We start from the raw sequence: 18,071 nt of genomic DNA on the forward strand, positions 1-18,071 counted from the left end.
TCAGTCCTATATTTTGTTATGTAACAATATAGTCTTGTTGCGTTCCCATAACCCTGATGTATCATGTATCATTTTGTCATTACATCACTAAAAAACAGTCATGGTCGATAAATGTATACACACCAAAAATCAGTTTCAATAATAGTACCAGTTTAAATCCATCCACCCATCTAGTTACCATACGGCTTGTCCTGTCAAGTGGTAGCCAATCACAGGGCAAACACCGTATATAGAGTCCTGACTTCAATTTGGAGCTTCGGGAATGCTACAGTTTCATTTTTCATTTTCATTTCAGCATACAGATCATATTCACAATTCAGCATTAGCAAATTTGCTGATTTTTTTTGATCAATTTAAAAAAAATGATTCTCTGAAATAAGTTGTGTTTTGCAGTGAGGCGAAGACATGCAAAACACCTTCTACACAACGCTAGTTTGCTTGAACTTCTGTCTTTGCTTTTTCTCCCCGCCCCCGACAATTTGACTGTTTTTCCAAAATATTTCAATTTAAAAAAAAATCTTTATTATTAATTAGTTTTATTATTTGTATTAATTATTTTATTATTAATGTTACATTATGACTTTGCTCCCATAATATTTTGCCTTTATTACCATAACTTTTATATAATTTATTTATATATAGTTAAATATATAAATATAACTTCTCCCCAACCTAATTTTCAAATAATTAAAACCGTTTTGTTTCACATATTTTCTTTCTTTCTTTTAAAAATACAACTTTATTCTCTGGATATTTTGACTTTATTCTTGTACTGTAAAATTACTGCTGAACATTCAATTGTTACATTATTTGTTGTAATTGTTCCAGTATTATTCACCTGTGGGTTTTTTTTCCCATTTATGGTACCTATTATGTCACTGTGTGGTCATATCACCTCGTACTTCGGTACGTGACAAAAATAAAAGAAAAAAAAAAGAAAAAAAACTATATTAGGAAAGCAGGAAGTGAACAAATGTAAAAATAAAAATAGTAAAAAAAAAATACAATTATATTATGGAAAGCAGGAAGTGAACAAATGTAACAGTTACTGATTGTAAAAGTACCAGATGGAGGGGTAGGATTTAATAAGCTTTGCTTCTTCCTACTCCTTTTGGACATGTGGAACTGTGAACTGATTATGTGATGCATTCAATTGTAATCTGATGCATGTTCAAATGAAATTAAACCATTACCATTACCATTTTTGGCCGGGTCACAACCCTACAAAAAGTAGTAGTAGATAAAAGTTCATGCAACATCAAAGTTAGGTCCACATCAAGGACTGGGTGGGTGTAAAGGAGACATTTAATTATTTTATCAATATATTCTGCTCAATACAATATTCTCTCCAAATCTACAATGGACAGTATATAATGCATCTCAAAAAATGATGTGTGTCATCTAGGGTCTGATGGATTAATCGGCTGATTAATACCGGTCGCACAATGAAGAACCGTCATACTAAATGACATTAGCGTTTTGGGTCCTGATTGAAGGAGCCACTGAAAAAGGTCACCATCGGCTTGGTTCTTACTGATTACTGATTGGTACGGTCCTGTCATCAGGTAGAGGGAACATTATGGTAATGGTTAGGTCAGCTTCTTTGGTCACGGTGGTAATAAATGACCAGGCATCCTATTTATAACAACTAAGCTGTGCACTGTGACGATTCTGTAAGCTGCCTTAACGCTGTTAGAGTTAGCTCATGGCGGCACATCGTACAGAAGCAAGTATATGGACGCTAGAGACCATATACCGCCTTGGTTTAAGTAAAAAATCAGTACCATTAAAATGATTTTGGAGGGATTTCAAAATGTATTAGATATTATTATTATTTATTTTAAATTATTTAAATTATTTTTACAAATTACTGTTTATGCTGTGCATTGTTCATATTTGATGTCATCTATTTATTCTCCACATTATTATTTATTATTATACGGGAACATTTCGTTGGCAATTTCACTGCTGTGTTATTGTACAATGACAATAAAGAAAGTCTATCTATTTATCTATATGCTAATGCTAATATTGATTCATTAAAAATAGCAAAAACAGACAAACACATCACAAATCATAACTATGTATAATAAATACAAAGGATTTAGTTTGTCACCGGAAAAATGCAACAACTCAAAGACGGAAGATACCAACATAGAAATGGGCATAAGCAAGGGAAACTAGCGCAACACGGGCGTGCAAGCATGTTTTGTCAACTTTCCGTTACATCTCCCATGCAGTGGCGCTGCCATAATTCATATTGATTTATTACGCTCCATCACTTTACACAACACACCAGCCTGTAGCCCTTTTCAATAAAATATCCCGACAAGAAATCCGACATAATCTGACAGATTAAAAACTATACACAACATACAGTACTTAGTACCAAGAGTGAGAATACAAAAATCATACTACAAAATGAAATAAATAAACTCACCCCTCCGACGAGAGCTTCCCCTGTGCTCCATTTTGAGGAGCGGGGTGTAAAAGGGGTCACAAGAGGAGGGGGGTCCTAACAGTGGTCCCTAGGGAACTCCAGTAATGACGGGTCCAAAGTATAGTGATAATGTTAGTGAGGTGCAGAAGTCAGGAATGCTGCCAGCGCTGTGTGGATAATGTGAGGATCAGCTATTTCTGTGACAGTGTATTTGTGTGTGTGTGTGTGTGTGTGTGTGTGTGTGTAAAGTGACCTGTGATGACGACAGCAGCGACAGCCATGCATCAAAGCACCCTTGCCCTCCCCACGGAGATCAGCACGCACGCCCTCACGCACACTTCCCCTTTGCTTCCCCGAGCTTCTGATCCCTGCTACACACACATTAACACAAGTGTGTGTGTGTGTGTGTGTGTGTTTGCACACGCCGAGTGGGAGGAGCAAAGAAAGTGAGGGAAGCGAAGAGGAAGGGATGGGCGTATACATGGAATAAAACTAGGAAGAGGAATCACTGATTCCATTTCCTATGTGGGGTCAACCAACCCATCAAGTTCTGGTTCTCCTTATTCTCCAACACCTGTTTTCAATCCTGTATGGTTATATCAGAGGAGAGGTTTTCGTGACTCAATTTACAATGTGACCTTCAAGTGGCATAGGTAGAGATGGACAATCAATCTGTCCAACAGTAATTAAGTGCTTAGACTGGATGTTATGGTAATGGTAATGGTTTCATTTCTTTTGAACATGCATCAGATTACAATTGAATGCATCACATAATCAGTTCACAGTTCCACATGTCCAAAAGGAGTAGGAAGAAGCAAAGCTTATTAAATCCTACCCCTCCATCTGGTACTTTTACAATCAGTAACTGTTACATTTGTTCACTTCCTGCTTTCGTAATATACTAATTTTATTAATTAAGTTTTTAAAAACTTTATTTTGTTAATTTTTATTAATTTATTTTTATCGATTTATTTTATTTTTATCAATTTATTTTTACTTTTATTTTTACTTGTATCAATTTATTTTTACTTGTATCAATTTATTTTTACTTTTATTTTTACTTTTATTTTTACTTGTATCAATTTATTTTTACTTTTATTTTTACTTTTATTTTTACTTTTATCAATTTATTTTTACTTTTATCAATTTGTTTTTACTTTTATTTTTACTTGTATCAATTTATTTTTACTTTTATTTTTACTTTTATTTTTACTTTTATCAATTTATTTTTACTTTTATCAATTTATTTTTACTTTTATTTTTACTTGTATCAATTTATTTTTACTTTTATTTTTACTTTTATCAATTTATTTTTACTTTTATTTTTACTTTTATCAATTTACTTTTACTTTTATTTTATCAATTTATTTTTATTTTTACAATCAATAAGGTTTAAGGTTTTTTTTGTTTGTTTTTTTCTTATTTTATTTTTGTCACATACCGAAGCACGAGGTGATATGACCATACAATGACATAATGGGTACCATAGTAACTGTCAATATAGTGATATATATATATATATATATATATATATATATATATAGTACATCATGACTGGTTCAAGACTCTTCATCCTTGTATTTAGCAAACATCAACTAAACAACATGTCAAACAATAGTCAATCAAAAAGTTTCAAATGGAATGTTAAAGGTGACCTATGATGCTTTTCCCACTTGTCAGACCTATAAATGTAGTTAGAATGTTGTATTCTCGTGTTAAACCATGCCAAAGTTTCATATAATAAGGTTTTCGCATTTGGAAGTGATCCCTAAAATGACTCAAAACGCTCGGTTTCAAAAGGCGCGGTATAACTGTCCCTTTGTGATGTCACAGAGGGGCAGACCTTATATGTAAACTCTCTGCCCTCTTCCAAGCACTGCTTCCTTTGCCCAAGCACTGCACTGCTGTTTACTTGCTAGCAAAGGGGAAAGCTAACTTTGTTTACAATTCCTAAAATCGCCACTATCAGGCAGAAGTGGTTGGAGTTGCTGATTCCCTACCAGCAAAAGAAATGAATTTTTATCCATAAACGACATTTCACAGTGGACTGTTTTGTGAGCATGGGTCACTATGTAGCTGGACTAGCCTATAAACTTCCTGAAGCCCTACACCTTTCTAATGTGTGGAGAGTCTGAAGGGCAAGCAGTAAGTTGTAGCATTAGCATTAGAGTTAGTTGTAGCATTATAGCATAGAGGAAGCGGGGTTGCTAATAGCCTTTTCAAACCACAATTAGTGGCTCAACCCAATTTTTTTTTAAACACACCGGTAGTCCCGCAAAAAAAACATTAAAAAAAAACGCTAAAATGCTAAAGCTGCGTACCACATACGTGCTACAAACCTCTTTTCTTGAGAAACTTTGGACTGTACAGTATCCACTTCCACTTATATGAACTCAACTCCTATTCCATTTATCAACTCCTAAACAGTTAGCATCACAAACCAGAAGGGCATGCCTGGAGGCGGGTTGTGGGTGGAATACATAAAAAAAAACTATTTTCACAGGAACCACAAAATCAAAAGAAATACAGCCGAATAGGTGCAGATTCTGGAGGAACTTGAACGCTTTGTTTGCTGGTTATTGTGTGTAGCTGCTCTATAGGAGCATATGCGCTAATGTTGGTTTACAAACCCAAATGTCAACTCATTCGGAATACATTATCACCTATGAAAGAACCAAAACATGTGGGCCAAACCCAAGTACCTGAATACTTCAGGACCTCTGCCTTTGTTTTAGTAGCCCGTTAATCTGTCTGTCTAAAACCATGTGAAGTGGGCTCTAATCACTTAACCAGATTAGGCTAATCCTGAACTTTTTATAAAACACACAAGTCACACCGGGGCTACAACGCAGAGCAAGACTCGGCTCCAAAGCCATGGAGTCGAATGAATCGAATGCAGACTTTTGCTGTAGTCGTGTCTTGTGAGAGGTGAGGCGAGACACTGAGACATGATCCGAGGGTCTGGGACGTGAAAGCAGCTTTAAAACCACTCAGGTGCGAGAACACGCCTCCGTGTCGGACTTTAATTGGCCGAAGAGAATACAGAAACTGTTAATGTACTGAATGTACAAGTTGTTGCCCCTCCGTGAGGGGTTCGAGTGCCCGAGTGATCCGAGGACCTATATGCCCCAGGTAGGGTCTCCCGAGGCAAACAGGTCCGGGGTGACGGGACAGACCAAGAGTGATTCAGAAGACCCTTATGAAAAAAACCAAGAGGAGGAACCGTACCTCGCTCGGTCGGATGTGGGATACCGGGGTCTCACCCTGGAGCCAGGCCCGGGGGAGGGGCTCGCAGGCGAGCGCCTGGTGTTCGGGCCTTCACCTGCCGGGCCCAGCCCGAAAAAGCCACATGGGATCTCCCCCTCGTAGACCCAACACCTACAGGGGCCAGTATAAGGGTGCGGTGCATAGTGTGTTGGATGGCGGTCAAGGGCAGGTGCCTGGACGACCTGGTCTTTGGCGGAAAAATCTGCTTCATGGGACATGGACTCGGACGCCTCCTTGGTGAGGTGTTCCGGGCATGCCCACCCGAGAAAAGGCCCAGAGGCAGACCTAGGACACGCTGGAGGGATTATGTCTCACAGCTGGCCTGGGAACACCTTGGTGTCCTCCCGGTGGAGCTGGAGGAGGTGGCCGGGGACCGCAAAGTCTGGGCTTCCCTACTGGGACTGCTGCCTCCGCGACCCGGACCCAGATAAGCGGAGGAAAATGGATGGATGGATGGACAAAATGAACTGATCATCTGCTGAAGGCCATCCTGAAACTGACAGATGTGTGAAGGCCCGAGCATTAAGATGGGCGATCAAATCACACAGTAAGAAGGATTTAATGGTATCAAGCTGCACTTGGTTCCATGTCAGATGGTTGCTATTGCAATGTGTGTGTGTGTGTGATGCACTTAATGATACCCAAGGACCTTAAACCCAAAAGTAAACAACACAGTCAGTATTATGTAAGACAGCCTGAGTGGACTGGGTGGTAGGTTCAGCTGCCATTAAATGTATCTAGTACTACACAATATGCGGGTAGCTTTCCAAGTCCGGTGACATTTTTTTCCCGGGTTTTCGTATACTGTCTCGGTTACAATACTACACATAACTAAGTAGTCAATTTGCGATGTACGGTATCATTCGTGCGTGATGACAGAAAATAATTGCGAACCACTATCCTATGCATTGGTGACTCACAGTCCCTGCGTTTTTGTATTTAACGCAACAATTAAATAACCCGCCAAGGAACGTCGAGTTGTGCCAGCGATTAAATAAAGAAGGTGAGAAGAATTATTGAATGCGTTTTCGCCAGGATGTACAGGAAGTCCACATCGAAAATACGAAATAACAGAACCTACTGTTGCAAAAGAGGTAAAGACGTTAACAAAATCGAGATCACAAAGGATGGAGGATGTTGAAAAGCTAATGTTTCGGGATAATTATCAGCCTGATATCAGTGTCAGATTTTTTTTCCTGATCATTAAAACCGATATTTAAAAAAAATATGTAAACAACACGGGCTGCAGGGCGGTCAAGTGGTTAGCGCACAGGCCTCACAGCTAGGAGACCAGGGTTCAATTCCACCCTCAGCCATCTTTGTGTGGAGTTTGCATGTTCTCCCCGTCCACGCGTGGGTTTTCTCTGGGTACTCCGATTCCTCCCGCATTCCAAAAACATGCTAGGTTAATTAGCAACTCCAAATTGTCCATAGGTATGAATGTGAGTGTGAATGGTTGTTTGTCTATATGTGCCCTGTGATTGGCTGGCGACCAGTCCAGGGTGTACCCCGCCTCTCGCCCGAAGACAGCTGGGATAGGCTCCAGCACCCCTCGCAACTCTCGTTAGGATAAGCGGTAAAAAATAAATTAATTTAGAGCATAGAAAACCATCTAAAAATGGTTCTTAACATTATTAGAGCCCTCTAGACATAAAATAACACCCCTATAGTCACCTTTACACTCATATTAGCCAAATGTAGTGGTCATAGTAAGAGAAAATAAGATATAATATAGACTCATTCTGGCTGCACAGCAACCGAGTGGTTAGCGAGCAGGCCTCACAGCAAGAAGACCCGAGTTCAATTCCACCCTCGGCCATCTCTGTGTGGAGTTTGCATGTTCTCCATCGGTATCGGAAATTAAGAGTTGGACAATAATCGGACATCCCTACTGATGTTAGTCTGTATCCCCTCCTCCAATGTGTACAGGAGCAAATGCTGCAGGGTTTTTATGCATGTGTTTTATTTCCTTGAAGTTGCCATGACTAATAGTTTGTACTTACCTAATTAACTGAATTAACTAATTAATTCATTTATTAATAAGATATCAGTTTTTCCTGTTTTCTTGGGTCATCTTGGGTGTCATGCTGCTTGAATTTCTCCTGTGAATTTTCCTTACAAATGAATCCAGGATTACATATGTATCGGATGCTAGCTGGTGCAGCTGCTCAAGAGTACGTTGGTAAACGTCACTGCCTGACGCCTTAAGAGTCACGCTGATTATCGGGATGACAGTCAGGGTTTTTAGCTCGATGGCTAGTGCTCTTGAATGTCATTCCTCAGAACACAATTCCTTGATTACAAAACATACATTTTAAAAAGAACCATAAAAATAATATAAAAATATGAAATAATTATTTGATAATATAAAAAATTAAAATTTATAAAATAAATAAAAAATAAATAAAAATAAATAAATAAACTTAATTTTGTTAGGAAAGCAGGAAGTGAACAAATGTTAAAAATTAAAAAAATAATAAAAAATGAAATAAAAATAATAAAATAAAACTAAAATAATAACAATTAAAATTAATTTAAAAAATAATAAAAAAGAAATCAAACTTAAATTATATTAGGAAAGCAGGAAGTGAACAAATGTAACAGTTACTGATTGTAAAAGTACCAGATGGAGGGGTAGGATTTAATAAGCTTTGCTTCTTCCTACTCCTTTTGGACATGTGGAACTGTGAACTGATTATGTGATGCATTCAATTGTAATCTGATGCATGTTCAAATGAAATTAAACCATTACCATTATGATATGTAACATGTAACTTGGCATTGGCCGGTATAAGTATGCATATTAACATATTAGTATGTTAAGCATATTAAGAATGCTTAACATACATTTTACAGCTGTTTTCTAATACTTTTTGTTCAAGGTTATAAAACTATTAGAGTATCTTACCAGCCCATTCCTACATGTAATACTTGTTCAAAACCCTAAAAAAAGCAGTGGGAAACTACCTTGCAACAGATCTCAGTCACTTTTTCCATTATTTTTCATGCCTTTAATAAGACTCGACAAGATCCGTTCAATCACGTCACCAGTATTTCTCCACGAAAACAACCAAATAGGCACAAAAGCTAAATGTTTAACTACTGTATAAAAAGGAGAAATGAGACAAAAGTTAGGGAAGTCAGACTGGAAGAACTGTGCATGCATCACAGAGGGCGGTGTCTCACCTCCCCCCACTCAACCAACGGGACGCCAGCCAGCAGGATAATCAATAGCAGTAACTGCTATTTAACGAGCAGTACATGCTTTCAGACCTTCCCCCTTTCCTGAAGCCAAAAACTCTTCCCAAGACTTCCAAACTGTCTGAGGGTTGCTTTGTTGTTTGGACTCTTGGATTCGAGAATCGTAAACAAAAACCTTGAATACATGACGGGAAACAGTGGGCTGAAAATAGTATGTTGTTTCTGTGATGCAGTGGATACCCACTGGGACGTGACACTCCCACTGCTGCTTGGAGTTCCATGCATGGAGCAGTACTACTCGTAAAATACCGCTCTCTCTCTATCTGACCGGGAGTCTGTAAAAATCCTTCCCAGCAGGAAGCCGATAATTGTGGCACAACCAAAGCGATCAACCCAATGAGAAGTGCTATAAAAACAAACGACTTCACTGGCAACAATCTGGCCAAATAGGTTGGATGGAAGTTTGTTAAAAACATACACCAGTAAACAGGTTTTCCAGGACAATACACATTGAACTCAGTTGTACTATTAACTCATTCAATCACAGCCATACATTCACTATCGGCCATATATATATATATATATATATATATATATATATATATATATATATATATATATATATATACACACACACATATATATAAATAATATCTCACTATATTGACAGTTACTATGGTACCCATTATGTCATTGTATGGTCATATCACCACGTACTTTGGTACGTGACAAAAAAAATAAATGTTTTAAAAATTAAAAAAAAAATTTTTTAAATGAAATAAAATAAAGTAAAAAATAATCAAATAAAATAAAAATTTAAAATATAATAAAATAAAACTTAAATTATAATAGGAAAGCAGGAAGTGAACAAATGTAACATTTACTATTTACATTTACTAACATTTACTAAGCATTTTGAACTATTTTGACAATCTTTCAAGGCACACGGAATACTGTGTTCTAGAGCTAAATGAACACGGAACCTACCAAAAAAACAATTTGATTCCACTCTTTCATCAGAAAAAAACTATTGTTTCTACAACCGGTACTCCGGTTTCCCACATTCCAAAAACATGCTAGGTTAATTAGCGACTCCAAATTGTCCATAGGTATGAATGTGAGTGTGAATGGTTGTTTGTCTATATGTGCCCTGTGATTGGCTGGCGACCAGTCCAGGGTGTACCCCGCCTCTTGCCTGAAGACAGCTGGGATAGGCTCCAGCATCCGGTAAGTAGAAAATTAATGAATGACTCAAAAGGAATGGAAGTGGAATTTCGGTACCAGGTTTGCTTATCAAGTGTTGTGTTGGAATGCGACTGTGGAACGTTCGGGGTTTTGATAAGATGTTTGAATACCCTGTGACTGGACAGCCGGGTCCTTTGAGTAGAATTAGAGATAATCACACATGTTAAAAAATACAGAAATAAAATGATGTTAGATTTTTTTTTAGATAGAAAATAGGTACAGTATGTCCCAATGATGTGCATTTTTAGCTAGCTCGTACTAACTTGTTCTTAGAATGCACAGAAAAGGGCAAGATCGTTTTTCAAATAAAGAATTGTGGATAATGGACAAAATTCCAAAAAGAAAAAAAAATTAAAATTAAAATTAAAATTAAAATTAAAATTAAAATTAAAATTAAAATTAAAATTAAAATTAAAATTAAAATTAAAATTAAAATTAAAATTAAAATTAAAATTAAAATTAAAATTAAAATTAAAATTAAAATTAAGTTTCACTCTCCTTGCTGCGAGTAACTTTGAATAAAAATAAAAATAAAAATAATTAAAAAAAAATACAGAACTACAGAAATGGTAGTAAGTTTCACTCTCCTTGCTGCGAGTAACTTTGAATAAAAATAAAAATAAAAATAAAAATAAAAATAAAAATAAAAATAAAAATAAAAATAAAAATAAAAATAAAAATAAAAATAAAAATAAAAATAAAAATAAAAATAAAAATAAAAATAAAAATAAAAATAAAAATAAAAATAAAAATAAAAAAATAAAAATACAGAACTACAGAAATGGTGGCACGGATGTGGAGGGAAGATCTACACACAAGGTCTTTCCCTCAAAAGAAATTGTGTAAACATTCTTTACCACAGGCCACAATATCCTAGATGGCTTCTTCTTAAATACGCATTGAGGAATCGAATGCTATGTATGCAATAGATAGGAATACAACATTTGTTCTCACCTGGAACGTCCGCATCCTCTTTCAACTCATTGTTTTCATTGCATTCTTCCTCTTCGATGGTCTCCTTCGCCTTTTCCGAGCTGTCCTTTACCGGGACCACCGTGAAATTAGTAGGCATTTTTACACCATGTGCTTCCTCTCAATGTCTCCTTGTTTCCACAGCCTTATCTCCTTCTACGTCTCTCGTGCTTGACGCCGCTCTCTCCTCTTCCTCGTCCAGCTGTTTTCACTCTTTGTGCTCTCAGCTAATTACTCCGTGTAAGTCGTGGGTTCATGTCAGGTCTTTTAAAGTTTTGTGTCTTCCAACGGGACACTGTTCAATGCCGAGCGACCCCCGATCACACAATCCAAATAAGGAAGTCGAGGGATGACCCGCCCCTTTGGGGTGGGAGTGGAAGGGGGGGCAGTACCCACGCAAGCACATTTGCAGAAAACATGACATGTATGCTTGTGAGCAGGAAAGCATGGAAGCTTGGGTTAGTTTTTTTTCTGTGCCCAAGGGCGCTTGTCAGTAATGTCAGCTTTTGTTCATAGAAAGGAGGAAGTCCTGAGCCGGGGGGGGGGGGGGGGGGGGGGGGGACACCAGCCATATAACGTTTCCTCACTTCCTATGCGGTGTTATTTGATTCCATATGCAGTCAAGCGGCAGGGGCAGTATTAAAAAAAAATGTAGCCAAAGTCCCACAATCAAGATTCCAAATAAATCCATCCATATATCTTCTATGCAGCTTATCCTCACTTCCTTATGCTGGAGCCTATCACAGTTGACTTTGGTCAATCTGTGGACGAGATCGGTGGTTGTCACCTGGTGTTTCAGTACCCCAAAAGCTATTTATTTGCTTGACAAAGTGCCTCCATAAATTACTCTAAAATGCATACTGTACATGTCATAATGTCCAATGTTTCAAAAGATAGACAATTAAAAAAATATATTTAAAAAATATAATATAAATAATAAAAATATAAATATATATAAAAAAGACAATGAGTTGTATTTTTTTTAAAAGGACACATACATTTTAAAAATGACAAATAAATACACTTATAAAGGATATAAGTGTAAAAAATAAAAACGATTTAAATAAAACATTTTAAAAGCAAAAAATTATGAAAAAAATTAGTTTAAAAATGACAAATAAAAGGTTAAAAATAAAACCAAATAATAAAACTACGAAAATACAAATGACAGTGTACAAATAATAAAAACTAATAAATTACTTTAATAAAATAAAACAATTACTAACAATTACTTAAGATAATAATAAAAATATAACAATAAAAATATAAAACCATTATTTAAATAAAACATTTTAAAAACAAAAAATAATGAAAAAAATAAGTTTAAAAATGACAAATAAAAGTGACTTAAAAACTAATAAATTACTTAAAATTACTAACAATTACTTAAAATAATAATAAAAAATAACAATAAAATATAAAACCAATATTTAAATAAAACATTTTAAAAACAACAAAGTTTAAAAATTACAAATAAAAGTGACTTAAATAAAAGCATAAAAATAAAACAAAATAATAAAACTACAAAAATACAAATGACAGTGTACAAATAATAAAAATGAATAAATTACTTAAATTAAATAATTACTTAAAATTACTAACAATTACTTAAAATAATAACAAAAATAACAATAAAAATATAAAACTAATATTTAAATAAAAAAAAATTTAAAACAAAAATAATGAAAAAATAAGTTTAAAAATTACAAATAAAAAAAGTTACTTAAATAAAAGCATAAAAATAAAACAAAATAATAAAACTACAAAAATACAAATGAATAAAAACTAATAAATAAATATTTACTTAAATAAAACAATTACTTAAAACTACTAACAATTACTTAAAATAATAATAAAAAATAAAACCAAAAATACCTTCAATAAGTGTAAAAAATAATGATAATACAAATGTCCAAAAATAAATAAATTTAAATGTATTAAACATTTAATCTGACAAAATAAAGGTGCAAAAACATAAAAATTAGTGTGAAAAATAAAAATGACTTCCATAAATGTGTAAAAAAAAAATGACTTCAATAAATGTGTAGAAAATCTCAGTTGACTTTGGGCGAGAGATGGGGTCCACCCTGGACTGGTCAGCAGCCAATTGCATGGCAATTAACCTAACATGCATGTGTGAGCATCCTTCAACAGCAACATCATCAGCTGACCGTCATACAATGCATCAATTCCCCGGGGAACAAAGAGAAATATTTTTAGTCTTGGGTTTCCCACGAAAGTCGTCTAACATTGCTGCGTGATGGGAAACGGCCTGAGGGAACGCGGGACAGAGAAGGACAGTCTAAGTCGAATTCTTTGACTCAGCTGTTTTCTCCTTTGGGTGCGGTGGGCTATCAAGAACAAGCGAGTCGCTATTCCCTTTTAGTCCCCCCCCTAGCATGACGGCATACCCGATCAATGAAGTCAACACAAGGGTGGGGGCTACAGGAAACAGGAAGGGAAGAGACGCAGCAAGAAGACAAAAGGATCATGAGGACAGATAGGAGTTCTTTCTTGGAAACGCTAACGCTAACCTGGGATGGAACTTATCATAGGAAATGCTGCATATGTTGTGAAAAAGATCTGTTCAATGATTATTATGACAATAACCGAGCCATGTATCAGGACACAGTTTTCCCATCTGGGTTTTCCCATATGCTGCTCTTTAATACAGATGAAAAGCCAGCATTTCCAGGAATGCTGCAAACGTTTCACAGACAGTACTACAGACTACCTGTGAGAAAATACATGTCACAGGTGGTAATTCCACAACTTCACAGAGTGACATAGATGACAAGATGACATATTAAAAGGAAATATTGCATTATTATGACATATTATACATGAGTTATTATATGTGTATTATCATAACATTAGTAGTATATTATAAAAATAAACATTAGTTGCAGCCCTGTTTTATTTAATTTAAGTATATTGTTGTAATAAATCTGTCATAGCATAACAAAATATTTTATATATATCTTTTTAAAATAGTAAACATTTTATATATATATTCTATTATATTAATATTATATTATATTATATATTATATTTTATATTACTTTAAATAATAAATATTATATTAAATTTTATATTATTTTAAATATATATATATATATAATTGTTGTTGTATTATTTTTAATGTATTTATTTTAAAATACAAAAAATAAAATCGTGTATATATGTTATATTTAATTTAAGTATATTGTTGTAATAAATCTGTCATAGCATAACAGAATATAGTATATATATCTTTTTAAAATAGTAAACATTTTATATATTATATTAAATATATTATATTATTATTTTAAATAATATTGTATGAAATTTTATATTATTTTAAATATATATATATATAATTGTTTTTGTATTATTTTTAATGTATTTATTTTAAAATAATAAAAAAAAATCATGTATATATGTTATGTTTAAAAATAATACAGAAACAATTATATGTATATAACTATATATTATATATATTGTAAAATTATGTGTATATGTTAGGAAGAAAGAATAAAGGCATATCTTATCTTACTTGTTGTCAATATCATTTAGCATCAATTTGCAGGATCATAAATATTTCAAAACGCACCTCCATTTTTGTTTGTACAATCATATTTATTCCATTGTACTTTCCTTAAAATTAATGCTAAAATCTCATCTCGTTTTGTTTTTTCTGACCCATCATCTCAAGAGTTAGGTCCTCTTCAGTTGTGTCTGTAGTAGCATTACAAAAGAGATGCCAAATGCAAGACACTTTAACATCTCTAGGAGCAAAATCGATTTTTAATTGCCTCCAGGAAGAGAGCATAATTTGTGGTGTGCTAATTTGATAAATGCCACAAGACAAGCTGGTGTTATGTTGCACATTTTTTGTTCCATCACCGAGTCCGTGGCGCATTCACACGCATCGGGATTTTCCATCATAAATGTTTTTTCAAGCAGGAAAGAAGTCACTTCAGTTATCTTTCTTTGTGTACCAGGATTTCGTAGACGCCGACTCTCATCCATACACAGCGGTCGAGCAGTGACGTAACGGCTATGGTCTGAGTAAGTGGCCAGACGGGCAGAGTACCTCAGGGACAGTCAATACATCAAGGCCAGATCAACAAAATCTATTTTTAGGAATGAGGTTCCAACAATGCAGTGTAGTACTAGTGATTGTGTACTTTACATGGTACATGGTTCTCTTCATTCTTTCTAAACCGTGTTTGAAGCTCTAAAGCTTAAAAATATATCTAATATTAAGAAGAAAACACTGTGATTTGGCCAATCATATCATTTTATGAGCCTAGGAATAATATATATATATATATATATATATATATATATATATAGTATTAATCCGATTAACTGATAAATCATTATAAAAATAAACATTAGTTGCAGCCCTGTTTTAATTTTATTTAATTATATTATTGTAATATATTTGTCATAGCATAACAAAATATTTTATATATATACTATATATATATATATATCTTTTTAAAATAGTAAAAATTGTATATTATTTGAATTATATATATATATATATATATATATATAATTGTTTTTGTGTTATTTTTAATGTATTTTTTAAAATAATACAACAAAAATAAAATTGTGTATATATGTTATGTACATAATACAAAAACAGTTATGTATATATTACATATATTATAAATTGTGTATATATATTGTTTAAAAAAACACAAAACAATTATATATATATATATATATTATAAAATTAGGTGTATATATGTTGTGTTTAAAAAAATACAAAAACATTATATATATATTTTAAAATTGTGTATTTATGTTATGTTTAAAAAATACATATATATAAATATTTTTAAACATAACATATATACACATAATTTTATTTTTTGTATTATTTTAAAATATACTTTAATTAAATAAAACAGGCCTGCAACTAATGATTATTTTAATAACAATCACTTGATTATTTTTTTTAATTAATCGGACTTTAAAAAAGCAACACATTTCTAATTTCTTTATTTGAAGTGACAGGGCAAATAAGTGTACAAACACAAAATAATAATAATAATCCCACACAAAAATACAACCATCATCATTCTTAGTCGATGAATCTGACGCTTGTTTCAATTTGCTTTCATAAATGACTAAACTAATTTGTGAGGCTGAAAGTGAAGGATATTTACATATTTAAATTAGAAAATATTAATTAATTATCAATACATATTCTGATTTCAATACGAGTACGTTGGTAAAACAATAGAAAATAATCCTAATGAAATACTTTGTAGGGACTGTCCTGAAAGAAACATCTTTCTATGGGTAACTAACAACGCCCTCTAGAGGACGGCAGACGAAATGACAGCCTTTCCTTCAACTAGTGGCGCCTATAAGGTCTCGTGCCATTTTGAATGAGCTTTGTAAACACAGCAATCTTTTTGAAACATATTATATATCATATTGCAAATATTCAACTAATCTGGTGGACTGGGAATCAAGCTAAAGAACAATCTAGCTCTAACTGGATTTTGTTGTTCATGTGGCGTTCAATGACATGTCGATTCATTTGAATTAGTCCATATTTAAATTGATAATTAAAATGATTATTTCTGGCCAGCAGGGGGCAATGTTGTTCTATCAGCTGATTCAATGTTAAAAGTTGCTTCTTTTCCTCCCTTCACCATCATGATTGACACAAGCTCTATGCGATGTAGCGACTCAGACGCCGTTCAAAAACAGAAGCTGACTCATGGATTTTGCCCCTTTTGGGGCGGACGACTCCCGACGAGCCCAACGAGGCTCCAGTTTCACCACGCTGGCGTTCGATTCCCCCATTTCAGCAGGGGTTACCCCCCGCCGTCTTCATTCAGACCCGAGCGGAACACGATACGTCTCCTTACACATTTTCGACATCCGATACCCAATGATGGCACAGCCTAGGAACGCTACCCGGCCCCCTATTTTTTTTTTACAAGTGTTGATTTGTCCTTAACATAGAACAGCAAATGCCACTATTACGTTTGCGGCTATTATAGGAATGTATATATTTAGACCTGTTGGTACATTCCTGGTTATAATAAGATACTTTATCCTCAAGGATTACGTGTGAGGATATTTTATATATTACAGCTGTGCTTGTTGTCACATTCTTTACATACAAACATACTAACCACTTATCATTTCTGAGCAAATGATGCATCACCATTTGCAATTTATTTGTGGTGGGGGCGGACGAGATCAGTGGTTCTCACCTGGTGTTTCAGGACCCAAAAAGCTATGAATTTGCTTGACAAAGTGCCTTCATAAATTACTCTAAAATGCATACTGTACATGTCATTATGTCCAATGTTTCAAAAGAGTATAGACAATTAAAAAAACATATTTGTAAAAAAATAAAAATGACAATTACTTCTATGTATTTTTAAAAAGGACAAATAAATTAAAAAAAAATTGCAAATAAATACAATTATAAAAGAACATAAGTGTAAAAAAAACGATTTAAATAAAACATTTTAAAAAATAAAAAATAATGAAAAAATACGTTTAAAAATGACAAATAAAAAGTGACTTAAATAAAATTAAAACAAAATAATAAAACTACAAAAATACAAATGACAATGTACAAATAATAAATACTAATAAATTACTTAAATTAAATAAAACAATTACTTAAAATTACTAACAATTACTTAAAATATTAAAAAAATAACAATAAAAATATAAAACCAATATTTAAATAAAACATTTTAAAAACAAAAAATAACGAATAAAATAAGTTTGAAAATGGCAAATAATAAAGTGACTTAAATAAAAGCATAAAAATAAAACAAAATAATAAAACTACAAAAATACGAATGACAGTGTACAAATAATAAAAACTAATAAATTACTTAAATAAAACAAAACAATTACTTAAAATTACTTAAAAAGTGTAGAAGAAATAATAAAAATGTCCAAAACTAAATACATT

The 18,071-nt window shown here is 33.5% G+C and overlaps 1 protein-coding gene across 8 annotated transcripts in view; it reads right to left on the bottom strand.

Annotated features, from left to right (window-relative positions):
• Positions 1–18,071, bottom strand: part of slc12a7b (solute carrier family 12 member 7b) — a 60,304-nt gene that overhangs the window by 36,304 nt on the left and 5,929 nt on the right. For 2 of the 8 annotated variants that reach the window (XM_058059568.1, XM_058059567.1), the window contains exon 1: positions 11,108–11,474. The exons of 4 other annotated variants lie outside the window; for them this stretch is intronic. In XM_058059568.1, the coding sequence (XP_057915551.1) occupies positions 11,108–11,225 (118 nt within the window). In that variant the 5' untranslated portion in view covers positions 11,226–11,474. Of the gene's footprint in view, positions 1–2,440; positions 2,749–11,107; positions 11,475–18,071 lie in introns of those variants that run through there. 2 more of the 8 variants (XM_058059569.1, XM_058059572.1) reach the window with 2 other exon arrangements.

Source organism: Doryrhamphus excisus, chromosome 21 (genome assembly GCF_030265055.1).
Source record: "Doryrhamphus excisus isolate RoL2022-K1 chromosome 21, RoL_Dexc_1.0, whole genome shotgun sequence".
NCBI classification, from domain to species: Eukaryota; Metazoa; Chordata; class Actinopteri; order Syngnathiformes; family Syngnathidae; genus Doryrhamphus; species Doryrhamphus excisus.